This window comes from Peromyscus californicus, unplaced genomic scaffold, assembly GCF_007827085.1.
Source record: "Peromyscus californicus insignis strain IS unplaced genomic scaffold, ASM782708v3 Scaffold_23__1_contigs__length_62951481, whole genome shotgun sequence".
Classification (NCBI taxonomy): Eukaryota; Metazoa; Chordata; class Mammalia; order Rodentia; family Cricetidae; genus Peromyscus; species Peromyscus californicus.
The window spans coordinates 61,291,372-61,308,258 of NW_026294534.1; the positions used below are offsets into that span (position 1 = coordinate 61,291,372).

The 16,887-nt window shown below is 60.1% G+C and overlaps 2 protein-coding genes across 2 annotated transcripts; one reads left to right on the forward strand and one right to left on the reverse strand.

Moving 5' to 3' along the window:
* The first annotated feature begins 3,868 nt into the window (after positions 1–3,868).
* Gdf15 (growth differentiation factor 15) lies at positions 3,869–7,121 on the forward strand. The gene is made up of 2 exons (XM_052752827.1): positions 3,869–4,169; positions 5,745–7,121. The coding sequence occupies exons 1-2, from the start codon at positions 3,899–3,901 to the stop codon at positions 6,371–6,373; spliced, it is 900 nt and encodes a 299-aa protein (XP_052608787.1). The 5' UTR covers positions 3,869–3,898; the 3' UTR covers positions 6,374–7,121.
* A 2,536-nt stretch (positions 7,122–9,657) lies between these two features.
* Lrrc25 (leucine rich repeat containing 25) lies at positions 9,658–13,345 on the reverse strand. The gene is made up of 3 exons (XM_052752828.1): positions 13,038–13,345; positions 11,707–12,503; positions 9,658–10,076 (listed from the first exon to the last, which is right to left on the reverse strand). The coding sequence occupies exons 2-3, from the start codon at positions 12,492–12,494 to the stop codon at positions 9,941–9,943; spliced, it is 924 nt and encodes a 307-aa protein (XP_052608788.1). The 5' UTR covers positions 12,495–12,503; positions 13,038–13,345; the 3' UTR covers positions 9,658–9,940.
* Positions 13,346–16,887: the final 3,542 nt, after the last annotated feature.

Consider the following 16,887-nt stretch of genomic DNA (forward strand, 5'->3'; position numbering starts at 1 on the left):
GCGGGACAGACGTGTGTCCCCCGGGCTGCCGTGAGAGTGTGTTACACACGGCGGGACAGACGTGTGTCCCCTGGGGCTGCTGGGATGAGAGTGTGTTACACACGGCGGGGCAGACGTGTGTCCCCTGGGCTGCCGTGAGAGTGTGTTACACACCGCGGGGCAGACGTGTGTCCCCCGGGCTGCCGTGAGAGTGTGTTACACACCGCGGGGCAGACGTGTGTCCCCCGGGCTGCCGTGAGAGTGTGTTACACACGGCGGGACAGACGTGTGTCCCCCGGGCTGCCGTGAGAGTGCCTGTGCTTCCTTTGGGATAGGATGTTCAAGAACCCAGGGGCGGCGATGTTTGTTTTACATAAAATAGTATGTTGATGTCGCATGTGCTTTAGAAATAAAACAGGCCGGGCGGTGGTGGCGCACGCCTTTAATCCCAGCACTCGGGAGGCAGAGCCAGGCGGATCTCTGTGAGTTCGAGGCCAGCCTGGTCTCCAAAGCGAGATCCAGGAAAGGCGCAAAACTACACAGAGAAACCCTGTCTCGAAAAACCAAAAAAAAAAAAAAAAAAAGAAAGAAAGAAAGAAAGAAAACAGTTTCCCTAAGTAAATATGGCATCTAAGTGTCCCCGGAGCAGAGGCCCGGCTGCCTCCCCAGCACAGAAGAGCCTGGGGAGCGAATGAAGGAGCATGAATGAGTGAATGAACAGAAAGCCCTGTGGCCCTGGAGATTCACAGGAGCCTCACAGACCCGGATGGCAGCCTCGGGATTTGGGTGGGTGGGTCTGTTCTCTGAGCCCGGGGCTTTTGTGCCCCATCCCGGTGGACACAGCAGGAGGATGGTTTCTTGGGGTCCTGGCTGTGACCTTGACGCTGCCTTTGTGAACGGAGCAAGGCACCCGTGGTGGGGTTATAACGGTGGACCGTGGTGGGGTTATAACGGTGGACCGTGGTGGGATTATAACGGTGGGCCGTGGTGGGATTATAACGGTGGATTGTGGTGGGATTATAACGGTGGACTGTGGTGGGATTATAACGGTGGATTGTGGTGGGGTTATAACGGTGGATTGTGGTGGGATTATAACGGTGGATTGTGGTGGGATTATAACGGTGGACCGTGGTGGGATTATAACGGTGGACCGTGGTGGGGTTATAACGGTGGATTGTGGTGGGATTATAACGGTGGACTGTGGTGGGATTATAATGGTGGATTGTGGTGGGATTACAAAGGTGGACTGTGGTGGGATTATAACGGTGGATTGTGGTGGGATTATAACGGTGGATTGTGGTGGGATTATAACGGTGGATTGTGGTGGGATTACAAAGGTGGACTGTGGTGGGATTATAACGGTGGATTGTGGTGGGATTATAACGGTGGACCGTGGTGGGATTATAACGGTGGATTGTGGTGGGATTATAACGGTGGATTGTGGTGGGGTTACAAAGGTGGACTGTGGTGGGATTATAACGGTGGACCGTGGTGGGATTATAACGGTGGATTGTGGTGGGATTATAACGGTGGACCGTGGTGGGATTATAACGGTGGATTGTGGTGGGATTATAACGGTGGATTGTGGTGGGGTTACAAAGGTGGACTGTGGTGGGATTATAACGGTGGACCGTGGTGGGATTACAAAGGTGGATCGGGCGTCTGGTCCTCCGGCAGTCAGGCTGGGGCAGAGCTTGAGACTAGCTACGGTTAGGCAGGCCCTGTCTCAAAGCTCCAAGGAAAGGAAAAGGCCCGCCCTGGAACTCACAGATCGACCCACACCTGAGCGGTGACAGAAACACGGGGCTCCGAAAGTGAGGTCTAGGAGCTGCGTAGGAGCTCGGCATGGAGTCCGCCCAAGCTTGTCTGACTCACGGCTGAGAACCTGTCTTGGTGGGTGAATCCTGGGCGCGCAGCTCCGCTGAAGCCTCATCCACTCGGCTCCAAGCAGGGATCTGAGCCCCTGGGCCCGGCCCCGGGACCACCCCAGGCCCCGAGGTCATCGTGGCGTGAGGACAGCAGGTCGCCCTGTGCTCTAGTGACTCCCGTGACACTCCAATTGATCTGCTCTCTCATGAGGGGCCGGTGTTGACACGGGCGCAGCGGGCCGGTGCGGGCAGCTCACCTCTGCCCCGGAGTGTCCTCGGGACCAGCAACGCTGGTCCTGGAGAGGAAGTCGGGTCCCGGCCGCTGAGGTCATGGCTGGCCGGCGGCCCACAGACGGGCCACCCCGCTCCCCTGCATGGCCCAGGACTGGCGATGAGGTCATCAAACGAGGGCTTGGGGGAAGGGAAGGCACGTTGGCACGATGCCATGTTCCAGAGTTTCCTGAACCGGAAATCTCTGTGGGGGGGGGGGTGATGCCTGTGGACGGTGGGGACCCCACGGAGCGTTGCTGCTCTGGAGCCCTTGGAGGACACTCCATGAGCACAGTGAATGGCTGACCGATCCTGGTCTTAAAGACACAGACGCCCCTTCGTGGGCGGGGGCACCACTCTGTGTAGGGGGTGGTGGTGGAATAGTATACAGCAAGGAAAAGAGCTGGGTGGCTCAGTCCAGTCATCTCAGCACTCAGGAGACTGAGGCAGGAGGATGGTGGGTTTGGGGTCACAGAGTGAGAGGGCGCTGGGGCAGGAGGGACGTTCCCTAGGCCTGCCTCTGACACAGGTGTTTCTCCGGGGACTTAGTCCCCCCACATGTCAGCCTGCCTGGGTCTCTAGCTACGAAGAGCTGAGTTTGGATGGCACCACAGTGCATTTCCTGAGCGCCCACTGTGTACCCTGATCACATGGGGTGTCTAGACCTGCGCCACAGCCTGTGGTGACCCCACGGCGTGAGCTGGAGGCTTCGCGGGCCACACACAGCAGTGGGGGGAGCCTGGGGGACCCTCGGTGACACCCCGTCTTTCCGAGGGGCCGTGTTTTGGAAAAGGCCTCTGCGTGCTAGGAAAGCGCTCCACCGCCGAGCCAGGCCCGGAAGAAAATGCCTTGGTCCAGAGAGGTAGCCTGTGCTACCCGGGGGTGCTGCCTTCTCGGTCCCCGCCTCGGTTCCCCCGCCGCCAGCCGGTCCCCGCACCGAGCCCGCGCCCTGCGCATCCGAGCGGCCGCTCTGCCCACGTCCCGGCCGCAGCCGCCAGAGGGTGCCCGGCAGCACCTCCAGGATCGGAGCGGAGCTGCGAGGAGCGGCCGAGCAGCCGAGGAGAGCAGGGCAAGCGGCGGCTCCTGCCAGCCCTCCTCCTCCCTCCGGCAGCCCCACGTCCACGCGGCCATCCGTACCCCAGGAGACCCCGGCCGGGGCGGGGTCCAGCACCGTCTCCACCCTCGGCAGGCCCGACCCTCCCGCGCCCCAGGCCTGCAGCCGCCCGCCTGCACCCAAGCGCAGGGCAGTGGCGCACAGTGGACTTCCTGCGCTGTCCCCCAGGGGCCACCGATCTGGGGAGACACGGACGGGGACCTGCGTGTGAGCGCGCGGTCAGCCTGGAAAGGCAACGTTAGGAGGGTCGTGGGAGTGTGACGGGGACCCCGAGCAGGCGCGGGACCGGCTGGGGCCGCGGCCCCACGTCACGGCGCATGGGGTGCAGATGTGGGACACCGAGGCCAGCACGGGGACTTGCCCGGACTTGCGCTCTCCAGCTTTCCCTCGGCTTCTGTTAAAGCTCCCCCTTCGATGGGGGAGCCGGTCCCGGGGGAAGGGGGACTCCGCAGGAACTCCAGTCACGTGCTCGGCGGGGACGGCCCGGCCTCACGGTCACCAGACCCCGCGGCTTCCCCCCGCCCTGGGGTTCCCGCCGCATCAGCCTGGTCACCCGAGTTGGCACCGCGCGCGGGGCGGGGCGGACGGAGTCCGGGGCTATAAAGGCGGCGGCGGCGGCGGCGGCGGGAGGCTCAGCTCGAAGCCGCGCGCCCCACGCCGCCCCGACATGGCCCTGCCCCGGCCTCCGCACGCCCCGCAGCTCAGGTTCCTGCTGTTCCTGCTGCTGCTGCTGCTGCTGCTGTCCTGGCCGCCGCCGGGGGACGCCCTGGCACTGCCCGAGCAGCGACGCGCCCACCCGGAGGAGGCCCAGCTCGACGCCCGGGAGCTACGCGGTCGCTTCCAGGACCTGCTGAGCCGGCTGCAAGCTAACCGGAGCCGGGAGGACTGGAACTCAGAGCCCGCCCCCGGCCCGACCGTCCGGATACTCACTCCAGAAGGTGAGTGGCATCTGGGGTCCCACCTGAGCGACACGCCCACCCCACCCCCCGTCTAACCAACACGTTCGAGTCCACGAGGCTCAGTCCAGCCTGCGAGCCTCAGTTTCCCCAGCTCGGCGGGTAGGAAGACCCTGTCCCCTCTGGGGTGACGCGGTCCTGCGCGCAGCGGGCTCAGCCAGCGTGGGAGCTGCAGACGGTCCAGAGAGGCCGGGGTCCCCCCGAAGGTGCACAGCGCTGGGGTGGGGGGCGCGGGGCGGCGGGGCGCGGGACGGCGGGGCGCGGGGCGCCGGGGGCGCCGGACGGCGGAGAAGGGACGGCGGGGCGCGGGACGGCGGGGGCGCGGGGCGGCGGGGCGCGGGACGGCGGAGAAGGGACGGCGGGGCGCGGGACGGCGGGGGCGCGGGGCGGCGGGGCGCGGGACGGCGGGGCGCGGGGCGCCGGGGGCGCCGGACGGCGGGGCGCGGGGCGGCGGGGCGCGGGACGGCGGGGCGCGGGACGGCGGGGCGCGGGGCGCCGGGGGCGCCGGACGGCGGAGAAGGGACGGCGGGGCGCGGGACGGCGGGGGCGCGGGGCGGCGGGGCGCGGGACGGCGGGGCGCGGGGCGCCGGGGGCGCCGGACGGCGGGGCGCGGGACGGCGGGGCGCGGGACGGCGGGGGCGCGGGGCGGCGGGGCGCGGGACGGCGGGGCGCGGGGCGGCGGGGCGCGGGACGGCGGAGGAGAAGGGGCGGCGGGGCGCGGGGCGGCGGGGCGCGGGGCGGCGGGGCGCGGGGCGGCGGGGCGCGGGACGGCGGGGCGCGGGACGGCGGAGAAGGGACGGCGGAGGAGAAGGGGCGGCGGGGCGCGGGGCGGCGGAGCCAGAGGGAGACCCGCAGGAACTGGGTCGGGGATCTGACGCAATCGCTGGTCAAGACTCCGCCACGGCCACGAGGGACGGTCAGGCGGGGGAGGTCAGGTGTCGCCGGCGCTAGGACCCGGGCCGGGCGGCCTGGGGGCGGGGCCGGGCGGCCTGGGGGCGGGGCCGGGCGGCCCGGGGCGGGGCGGGGGACCACGCCCTCCCCGAGCACCCCGGGCGCCGTGTGACTCCAGTGCCGCGGTCCCGGAGCGGGAGTCTCCATGGCTTCGGCTGTGGTGGCGCACGCCTGTCATCCCAGCTACTCGAGAGGCTGAGGCAGGAGGATTGCCATGAGTTCAAGGCCCGCTGGGGCTACATAGTGAGAACCTGTCCCAAATTTTAAATTTTTCTCTTGGCATTTTAGGGTTTTTTTGTTTTTTGAGATGCTTTTGTAGCCTTAGGCCGATTTCAAACTCAGGGCAATCCTCCTGCCTCCGCTTCCCAAGTTCTGAGATGACAGGTGTCAGCCACCAAATCCTGCTTCAGAACCAGGCGTGGTGGCCACGCTTTTAACCCCAGGGCCGGGGCGGGCGGGTCTGGGAGGCTAGCCTGGGCTGCGGCTAGCCTGGGCTGCGGCTAGCCTGGGCCGCCCACGTTTGCCGTCCGTGCACCGTGCACGCGGGCACGAGAGTGGCGTCCGTGCACGCGGGCACACGAGTGACACTTTCCGTCTCTTCTGCAGTGCGACGGGGCCCCCGCGGCCGCCTGCTGCTCCGCGTCCGGGCGTCGCTGACGCAGCGTCTCCCCGAAGCCCACCGCGTGCACCGAGCGCTGCTCGTGCTGCCGCCGCCGTCGCGGCCCTGGGACGTCACCGTGCCGCTGCGGCGCGCGCTCAGCCTCCGGGGACCCCGCGGCCGCGCACTGCGCCTGCGCCTGGCGCCGCCCCCGGGCCTGGCCGTGGCGCCCTCTGGCGGCGCGCGCCTGGAACTGCACCTGTGGCCGGCCGCCGGCAGGGGGCGCCGCAGCGCGCACGCGCGCCCCAGAGACGCCTGCCCGCTGGGCCCCGGGCGCTGCTGTCACCTGCAGACGGTGCAGGCGACCCTCGAGGACCTGGGCTGGAGCGACTGGGTGCTGTCCCCGCGCCAGCTGCAGCTGAGCATGTGCGTGGGCGAGTGCCCGCACCTCTACCGCTCGGCCAGCACGCACGCGCAGATCAAAGCGCGCCTGCACGGCCTGCAGCCCGACCGGGTGCCCGCCCCCTGCTGCGTCCCCTCCAGCTACACCCCGGTGGTCCTCATGCACCGGACGGACAGCGGCGTGTCACTGCAGACCTACGACGACCTGGTGGCCCGGGGCTGCCACTGCGCATGAGCGCCGGGCCGCGCGCTCCCCTGCACTCCTCTCTGCTATTTATATTTGTATTTTTTAAATTTATTTATTTGTATTTTATGTGCATTGGTGTTTTGCCTGCACGTGTGTCTGTGTGAGGGTGTCACAGGCAGGTGTGAGCTGCCCTGTGGGTGCTGGGAAAGGAACCGGGTCCTCTGGAAGAGCAGCCGGTGCTCCTAACCGCTGAGGCATCTCACCGGCCCCCTTGTATTTATTAATATTATTAATTTATTGGGGTCGGGCTGCGTGAGTGGGTGGATTGTGTATTTATTTAAAACTCTGTTAATAAACGTGAGACTGGTTTCTATGAGGGTCTAAGACGGAGCCTCAGTTTCCCCAAGGCTGCCGCTGAGGGGACGAATGGGTGAGAACGGATGCGGTGCCAGGCCACCAGAGTGCTGCGATCTCTCAGGGCCCGCAAGGCGGCTCGATGAGGAAAGGCGCTTGGGGCCAAGCCTGATGCCCTGGGTTCGATTCCCAGGGACTCACTCGGTGGTGGAAATGACTCCTGAGAGCTGTGCTCTGATCTCCACATGTGCTCCCTCCTCCTCCCTCCCTCCGTCTCCGTCACACACACACACACACACAATGTAATAAATACTTTTTACAGAATTGTGACGTCTGAACACGTGTGCCCTGTAACTTTCTGTCATTTGTCACTGGGACAGTGCCTGACTCCACCTCAGTCACCAGTCAGCCTTCTAGTGGCCCTCCTGGTATGGGGGAGTGTGTGTGTGTCACCTTTTCAAACATAGGCAGCCCGCAGCCCGAGGCCATGAAATTCGAGACTTTACAAAACCATGCTGACCCCGGCAGGGAAGAGGTCATTGCCCTTCCTGTTTCCAGCAGTTTATTGCTTTCACAATGATGTTGCCTCTGGTCTTTCATATGAAAAGAGCAAGGAGTAAACAATAAGTTGTGAGGAAGTTTCACCCACACTGTATCTCCCAGGAAAGACACTCCTCTGTGTGTGTCAGAATTGCTGAGTTCAGGCCCTCACACCTGTGTCCACTTTTTCTGAGACGTGCAGAATGCCCCCTCCCACTTCGTTCAGATTTAGATGGTCTGATAAAGAAGCCACCCGAGGGGGGATGTGTGAGGCGAAACCTGGCTGGGGCAGAAGGTCCTGAGGTGGGGCGGGCAGGGCCGATGGTAAAGTGTTTGAAAACGAGGCAGCAGGAAGCCTGCCCTGCGTCACTGAGGAACTGAGCAGGGGACACGCCCCCATCAGACTGGCCTGTGGGGGATTTTCTTGATTGACAGTGGTGTGGGAGGGACTGCCACCTGTGAGCAGGTCCTGTTGTGTGAGCAGCAAGGAGGAGCGAGCCAGCAGGCCGTCCTGGTGGCCCTGGCGTGGGTCTCTATCCCAGCTGGAACCCACCAGGCAGCGGCCACCAACCTCAGCCCTCACCAGGTCCAGCCTGCATCAGCTGCTTCCAATGTGTCTTCCTCTCCACTTCGCAAGCTCCTACGCGTCCCGCAGGACCCACTGCAGGTTCCCCTGTTATGTGGAAGCTGTTCAAACTCCCTCAGTTGCCTCCTTCTGGGGACTCTCCTCCAAACCAGGCTTAACACCCCGGGACTGGGGTGCCTCTGCCCAGGCTGAGCTCCAGCAGCACCTAGAACAGCATGATTCGGAGTGTCTTTAGGCTCCTTTTGTTTATTTGTTTGTATGTCTATTTGGTGAGCAGTGAACCTAGATGGGTCACAGTTTTCTGGAGTAACAGAATTTATAGAATGAATCTCTCTCGATATATAGGGAAAGGGGGGTTATTGGAATGATTGATAGGCTGCAGTCCAGGCAATCCAACAATGGCTGGCTGTGAACAGAAGGAATCCAGTAGTTGTTTAGTCTCCAAGCCTGGATGTCTCAGCTGCTCTTCAGTATATGCTGGAGTCTTGAAGAAGTAGGTTCCAATGCCAGTGAAGGAATGGATGTGTCAGCAAGTTGAGGGCAAGCAGACAAACAGCCAAAGTTTCCTTCTTCTATGCCCTATTAGACTTCCAGCAGAAGGTGTGGCCCAGATTAAAGGTGTGTCTTCTCACCTCAAGATCTAGATCAAAGCATGTGTCTGACGTCTCCAGACTGGACGTGGATCTTCCAGGTGGGAGGAGGTGCTGCTGAATTGTGAAGGGTCCAGGAATATAGAAATATAAAATTATAAGCTTAAGAGATAAAAACTAGTCAGCTCTAAAGGTTAACTGCTAACAATGCCTCTGCTTTACAGCAGCTCCTGTCCACAGCCAGGGGTGAACTTTCAACCCCCTTGCCCCTTATAGCCAACAACTGCCTGGACCAAAGTTAACTTTTAATAGTCGTTTCTACGTGACTCCTAGCATGCACCCCATGGCTGGTGTTTCTACATGACTGTTAGCATGCACCCCATGCCTGACACTATGAAAGGGGGCTGATACCCACCTCCATTGCCACAGCCCCAGAATTCCAACATTGGCTGCGGTCTCAGCCAGCTGATAAGCTTTTGTGCTCCATGGTGTTTTATTTTCTTAATTTTTAATTTTTTATAAAGTTTGCCTCTGGTTTAATAAACTTTGGTGGTCTGTCTCCCATTATTTCGAGACCCCAGACCCAACATTTGGTAATGGTAATGGTGCATGCCTTTAATCCCAGCACTCAGTGGATCTCTGTGAGTTCGAGGCCAGCCTGGTCTACACACTGAGTTCCAGGACAGCTAGGACTACACAGAGGAGCCCTGTTTTGTGTGTGTGTGTGTGTGTGTGTGTGTTTTCGGAGCTGAGGACCGAACCCAGGGCCTTGCACTTGCTAGGCAAGCGCTCTGCCACTGAGCTAAATCCCCAACCCCAGGAACCCTGTTTTGAAGAACAAAACAAATAAACAAAAAGAAAGAAAGAAAAGAAGTGGATCTTCCCACTTTGAGTTAAACAGGTGTGCCCTCCGTCTTAGGTTTTAATTAATTCCAGATGCAGTCAGGTTGACAGCCTCGGAGTGTCTTTAGGCTCCTTTTGTTTATTTGTTTGTATGTCTATTTGGTGAGCAGTGAACCTAGATGGGAAGGACAGAAGGAAAGAAAAAAGGACACACAGAGGCAGGGGAAGCCACGGGAGGGGGCAGGGGAGAGCAGGGGAGGGGGCAGGGGAGGGGACAGGGGAGGGTGCAGGGGAGGGCAGGGGAGGGGAGGGGAGGGGACAGGGGAGGGCAGGGGAGGGGACAGGGGAGAGCAGGGGAGGAGACAGGGGAGGGGGCAGGGGAGGGGACAGGGGAGGAGACAGGGGAGGGGGCAGGGGAGGGGGCAGGGGAGGGCAGGGGAGGGTGGGCCCGGAGGGATGCAGAGCCACTGGGAACCCCAGGTGGAGATGGGGAATCCTGGGTCAGTCAGGCACTTAGCCCCATGCGGCCCACAGCATTTATTGAGCACCACTTGCCCCCGACCATGGGTTCAGCTCAAGACCCTTTTTCCACTTTGGGGTCCTAGCACCCCCTCTGACGTTGAGAGTCCTGGGGAGCGCGGGGGCTTCAGCGGCGGCAGAGTCTCAAGGCTCAGTGTTCTGTCCCCACGGAGGGGGCTGGGGTCAGCGCCCTGGAGCCACATACTCTTGGTTGTACCCTGGGGCCCTTCCCAGGGACTCCAGGTTGCAGTAGACGGGCTGAGGGTCCAGGTCGTCACCTTTGTAGTTCATGTAGAAGTCGGTGTCCCCGGAAGGGCTCCTGCAGGGGCAGATGGACATCAGGGCCTTGACTGAGTCAGAGAGGGATGCGGGGCACTTCTCTCTCTCTCTCTCTCTCTCTCTCTCTCTCTCTCTCTCTCTCTCACACACACACACACACACACACACACACACACACACACACACACACACACACGCTCAGTCCTAGAGCTCTTAAGTCAAAAGGGGGAGAAGGGCCTGCGTGGGTTACTAATGTATTTAACATTACAGGAAACCCGCTATGGCCAGGGAGCTGGACGAGGTGTCCAAGCGTCCTCGGTGGTTTGGATGAGATCGTCCCTCGTGGGCAGAGATTTGAACACTCAGCCCCCAGTGGGCGGGCAAATCACTCCCAAGGCTCGGAAAGCCTCTGTTTCTGCACCGTCAAAACACGAGAGTGCAAAGAACACGCTAAATTTCATTTTTATATGTGCGTGCGTAGTGTCTGCATGCATGGTGCGTGTACGTGTGTGCGTGCGCGCGCGCCCGTGCACGCGTGTGTGGTGCGTGTGCGTGGTGTATGTGCCCTCTCACCTCTCCAATCCCAGAACACACCTTCACATGCTTTGTCGTTGTGTTTTGCTAATTTTTTTTTTTTGAGACAAGGTCTCATGTAGCCCAGGCTAGCCTTGTACTCGGATTTCCTGCCTCTGCCTCCCAGAGCTGATCTGGGTGGTGCAGGTCGTGGCGCCCAGGGCCGGGTGTGTCCGGGCAAGCGCTCCAGCACGGCTCAGGCCCACCGACTTCACTTTTTAACAGTGTTTCATATTATCATTTTCCTGTGAGCTCAGGGGAGGCTGTGAGCGCGGGGAACTTCACGTGTGCGGGAGGAACCGAACCCGGGTCCTTAAGAGCGCAGCAGGCCCAGGGCGGAGCCGGGGTGGTAACAGTAACAGAGAAGCTTCGCGGAGGTCAGCGACCTCCCGCACCCCGCTACTTCCGCTTTCTCGAATGCATCATTTGCATACCCCTCCCCCGCTGCTGCGCCCCCGAATCCCCGGCCTCCCCGGCCTCCTCGGCCTCCAGCCCGGGCTCTCTCTTCCTTCCCTCTTCCTGGCCACAAACTTCCCTCGTTTTTTTCTTTCTCTTTGTGTGTTTGGTTTGTTGAGACAGAGTGTCATGTGGTCAGGCTGCTGGCCTCAAACTCGGCATCCTCCAGCCTCCACCCCACGGTGCTGGGAACACAGGCACACCACCACCACCTGCTCCTTCGACCAGTCTTAACCAGCTGAGCATCCCGGGTGTCACAGGGAGATGCGGCAGACGTCGCTGTCACACGGGACACGGACAGCACTCAGTCACGGTCTGGGCTGCTTACGGCCCACTCTCCCCTCCTCCTCCAGAGCTGTGAACCGGGTTTGCGGGTCACCAGGCGAGCTGGCCCCCGGGAGCCTTACCCGACCCCTGGAGGTGAGCTAGGCCCTCGATCCTGTTTATATGAACAGAGATGTGCTGCTGCTTGGCCAGTGCCACACAGCCTGCATGAGGCCCACTTGAAATTCTCAGGCTAACTTCAAACTCGTGGTAATCCACCTGCCTCTGACTCCCGAGGGCTGCAACCCTGACAGGTGTACACCACCATGTTCTGCTGAGTAACTACCCACTGTGGACAGGTATCTGTGGTCACTCACCCGGGTGCAGGCCGTGAGCACTCCTCGGCCAGCTGGCCTATGAAGACATTCTCATAGTCCAGCGTGGACCTGTCTGGTGGTGTGGCCGGGGCCTTGGGGCTCCGTCGCTGGCTGCTTGCCAGGAAGCCTGTCACCAGCCTGGGGGAGTCGTGTGAACGCTGGGCTTTGCTGAGGTCCTGGCCACTGGCTCCCCAGCGTCGCCGAAGTCTCCAGGCCAGCACAGATCCACTGACAGCCAGAGCCAGGAAGAAAGTCCCTGCCACAAGAGCACCGAGGGCCCACGGGGCTAATCCGGCGGGACAGCTGACCTGGAGGAAGGTGGAGAGGTTCCCCGGGGCTCCGGTGCCCGGGTGTAGACACATCAGCTCCTGCTCTCCCGAGCAGTTGTTCTGGCGAATGTCGTACCAGGAGGCCAGCCCACAGCTGCAGTCGGCCCTGAGCTCCAGGTCACAGCGCAGGGCCAGCGACGGGTCTACGCTGACCAGCTGGTTGTGGGTGACAACCAGGGTTTGGAGCTTCTCCAGGTTGGCGAAGAACAGCCCGGGGAGAGCCTGCAGCTTGTTCCTAGATAGGTCCAGGACTTGCACGCGGCTGGCCTTCAGGGACTGGGTCCTTGGCAGGGACAGGCCGAGGCCACTGAAATTGAGGCAAGTGTCACTGAATGTCTGGGTCCAGTTCACATGGCTTAGGGACACCGTGCAGGTGAGATCTTGACTCCCCGACTCATGGAGCAAGGCCAACAGCAGCAGAAGACATGTCCACAGCAGCCTGGCCCTGGTGGCCCCCATTCCAGCAACCTGTGTGGGGACACAGGCGTCAGATGGTGACCTTGCCCTGCGGTCTCCCTACCCAGGTTGAATATTGTGGGTTAAAAAAAAAACTTTAATAATTCAAACCAGGCTGGAGGTGCTGGCTCAGGCCTTTAGTCTCAGCCGGCAGAGGCAAGTGGATCTCTTGTAAGTTCGTGGCCAGCCCGGTCTACAGAGTGAGACCCTGCCTCAAACCCAAATAAAAGACCCTCAACCAGCTCAGGCTCTCCTGACATGGAAGCACACTGCCCCTGGCTGGCCACCTCTCCCAGAGCATCCCTGGTCCCCAAGCCTCCATCTTTTGGTCTGTGAAATGGGTGCATCCGGCGCCAGCTGAAGACTAGACCACCCTCGCACACACCTCTACTTCAGATCCTCTCCTTGGCCAAGACGCGGCCATATGTAGATGAGTGGTTGCCCTGGAAACCGCCCAGCCCGGGTCCTGGCAACCTTTCCTGCAGACCCAGGAGTGCGGGAGGCGGGTGCGACGCTGCTGCTTGTGCCAGAGAGCCTGGGTCTTACCTCCGGGTGGCACCTTCCGGCCTTTGTGGGGTCGCGAGCCTCAGGGTCTGGGTTGGGGTTCACCGTGGCGGCCCCGGCTGAGCCACCGACCTGGCGCTCTCCACCTCTGCGCCCAGCGCCCGGCAGAAGCGGAAGGAGCGGAGGGGACGGCTGGAGACCGGCCCTTCGCCAGCCTCAGGCTCTCCCGCAGAGGAGGAGGGGCCGCCCTGTCCCACTTCTCCCTTGCTGGAAGCCAGTGACCTCACCCTGTGCTCCCTGGCCCGCAGCTTCCCCACCCGCTTCCTGACCTCTGCTGGGCTCTGCAAATATTCACTCAACAACAATCGCTACAAATGCCTCAGCCCTGGGCAGGTACTCAGGGCCATCTGGTCCTGGGAAAGGACAGAGCTGGACAGTGACACACACACACACACACACACACACACACACACACACACACACACACACACAGGACAGGCCCAGAAAAAGGAACAGGATCCTGCAAGGCATCCTAGAGGAGGGGGCATTAACGTTGGGGCTTCAACACATGGCTAGAAGTTTGCCAAGGATTCTTAAAACCTGTCCCTTAATTTTTCCACCGTCCCATAGAGGCTCAGTGGAAGTCTCTGTGGCTGTTGAAGAGGAGCTTTAGGGCCTGCCAGAGGAGGGGACATCACTGATAAACTTGACAGGCAGCCAGAGCAGTTCCCAAACTGGTCATCAGGAGCTAAGGTCCTGTGGCCTGAGGAGCAGCTGCCTAGGAGGAACTGGCAGTGAGGGCAGGGAGCAGAGGAGCTGGCCTCTCACAGGGCACAGGTGTGAACCCCAGGGACCTGAGGGGCCCGTGGGAGCCAGGCTGGCCTGTGCCCAGGGGAGGGAGTGTGTCCTGGCGTGAGGACTGTGTGGCGGGTCTGTCTGAAGGAACCCAACCCAGCAGGTCACTGATAGGAAGGGGAAGCGGTCAAGGCTGTGTGAGGTCGTGGGTCGGAGACCAGCTCCCGTGGACTCTGCCCACTCAGAGGCAGGGCCTGCGGGGTCAGGGGACACAGGAGTCCCAGCACCGAGGGCAGGGGACAGGCTGGCCCAGCACCGAGGGCAGGGGACAGGCTGGCCCAGCACCGAGGGCAGGGGACAGGGTGGCCCAGCACCGAGGGCAGGGGACAGGCTGGCCCAGGACCGGAGCCCCGTGGAGAGGATGCTCAGCCGTGGAGAGAGCTTGCTGCAGAGGGGTCTGGAGGCACATCCCTGTCACATGATGCCCACGAGGAGGAACTCGTGACACTGAGTGACAGACGTCAGACACAGTGACATGAGCACCCCCACCCCAGGCGCCAGCAGCCTCAGATCTGCTCATGACATCGGGGCTCTTCTTGGGAAGTGGATTCTCCTGGAAGCATTGAGGACAGACACACAGCAGAGTGAATGTGGGAAATGCTGCTCACTTCTTTATTATTATCTCATTTATTTAATTTGTGTGTGTGTGTGTGTCTCTGTGTGTGTATATGTGTGTGTGTATGTATGTGTGTGTATATGTGTATATGTATGTGTCTGTGTGTGTGTCTCTGTGTGTGTATATGTGTGTGTGTATATGTGTGTGTCTGTGTGTGTGTGTGTGTATATATGTGTGTCTGTGTGTGTGTATGTATGTGTGTGTCTGTGTGTGTCTGTGTGTGTATATGTGTGTATGTGTGTGCGTGTGTGTCTATGTGTATATATGTGTGTGTGTGTGTGTGTGTGTGTGTGTGTGTGTGTGTGTGTGTGTGTGCTGAGCACAATAAAAAGTTGAGCTAGACAAGGAAGCAGGGGTGGGGGGTGGTGGGGTGGGGGGCGCAGCTGATCCTCACAGTTGGGAGACTGGGTGTGGCACAGGCAGGGCCAGGCCACAGAAACTCCAGTGTCACCACAAACAGGTCACAGCTGTCCTCCACACTCAGCGATCCCCAGACTTTCAGGGGTAGCCCAGTAACCATATGTGCTCAGAGATACCCCAAAATATCCAAAGGCTCTCAGAGACACCCTTGAAACCTTCAGAGCGATCGGGAGATCTCCTAACCTTTCCAAATGCCAGTGACACACATGCGCACTCGCACGCGCGCACACACACACACACACACACACACACGCGCACGCGCACACGCACACATACGCGCGCACCCCCAAGACCCTTAGAGACAGTGACACAGATAGACACAGAGCTCTCAGCACTGAGCTCCCCAATATGTGACCCCTAAAATCGAGCCCTGCTATCCCAAAACCTCTTGAGCTCCTGTTCTGGGAGCCCCAGTCCCCTCAGCCTCCGGGGTCAGTCCCCTGCTGCCTCCCCCCTCCAGGCTGACACCACAGATCTGCCTCCTTGTGATGGCCACAGGGGCCACGAGGACTCTCTGCAATGAGCACAATCCATCCTTGTCCACAGGAAGGGGAGGGGCCAAACAAAGACCACGGTAGGTGACAGGTGATGTACTAGGTGCCCAGGGACACTGAGAGCAAGCCCTGGCTGCGTCCCGCCTGTGGGGAAGCTCCCACTCTGTGTCCTGCAAACCCAGTTTCTGGTTCTGAAAAAATTTAGAGGTAAAGGATTCTGAACAAAGATTTTTATCTATTCAGCCAGTGTAGCTTCGACTGCCTCAAAAGTGTCATCCTCCTGCCTCTGCCTCCCCAGGGTTGGGGTACCAGGGTCTGTGCTGCCGCTCATGGTGGTATTTTGTAGAGGGCACGAGGGCCTTGTGCTCACAGGTAAACTCTAGGGAAACCAGCAACGTCCAACAGCAGGGCTGTCTTCCTCCCAGAAAGCTTGAAGTGGAGGTAGTTAAGGTCCCGGGACCTGCGCTGTCTGTAGCGCTGGTCACTCCCACTCCGCAGAGTTGATTTCAGTCATTATCCCTACACCCTTCTCTTGAGCATTTTGTTTCTGAGCCAACAGACCCATCCTTACGGAGGAGGCCATATGTACTTTGTAAAGAGCTTCAATGTAAACAAGTCTTACGCTTTGTTGTTGCACACGGGATCGAGTCCATCGTCTTCAGGACACTTTTTCCAAAAAGTGTGCAGTACTTCAATATAGCTACAGTCGATTACCCGGAGTCAGACTCCAGAAACCGGTTCCTGTGTCATGTTGAGCAGGGTTTTCTCTGCCGGCCCTAGTGTCTGTAGAGACCGCACAGAATTACAGAAGCCACTTACAGAGAAAACAGGCATGACGGAAGCCAGGAAGGCTGACATAACGCAGCCCCGAACTGCATTTCTACATGGGAGTCCATGCAGATCCCTGGTCCAGAGGATTTTAGAGAAAGCCCTGAACCACAAGAACATGGCCACACTCATCACTGAGGACCTAGGACAGCAGGACTTTCTGTATGGTCACTGCTGCCCATGCTTGACAGGCCAGCCTGGGCTACACAAGGAGACTGGGATCCCCCAATGAGGGGTGGGGAGCACGACTCAGGGTGCAGGCCCTGCCTGGAATCCTAGAGAGAGTAATAACATTATGCCCATTTCACAGATGGGGAAACGTGTTGTGGAATAGAATATTTGTAAAGATGTGCTGCACTTGTTCATGCTGCATTTATTTAATGACATAAAGATGTGTTGCTGTTTCGCCTTGCCTGCCTAAGGCACCTGAGTGGTCTAATGAAAAGCTGACTGGCCAAGAGCTAAGCAGAGAAGCGACAGGTGGGGCTGGCAGGCAGAGAGAAAAGGGAAGACAGACAGACAGACACAGAGGAAGAAGGAAAGCAGGATGGACAGTATGTAGAGGAGGCAGGCGAGCCTTGGGGCAGCACCTACATTAATAGAAATGGGTTAATTTAAGTTAAAAAAACTAGCTAGAAAGAAGCCCAAGCTAAGGCTGAGTATTCATAATTAATAACAA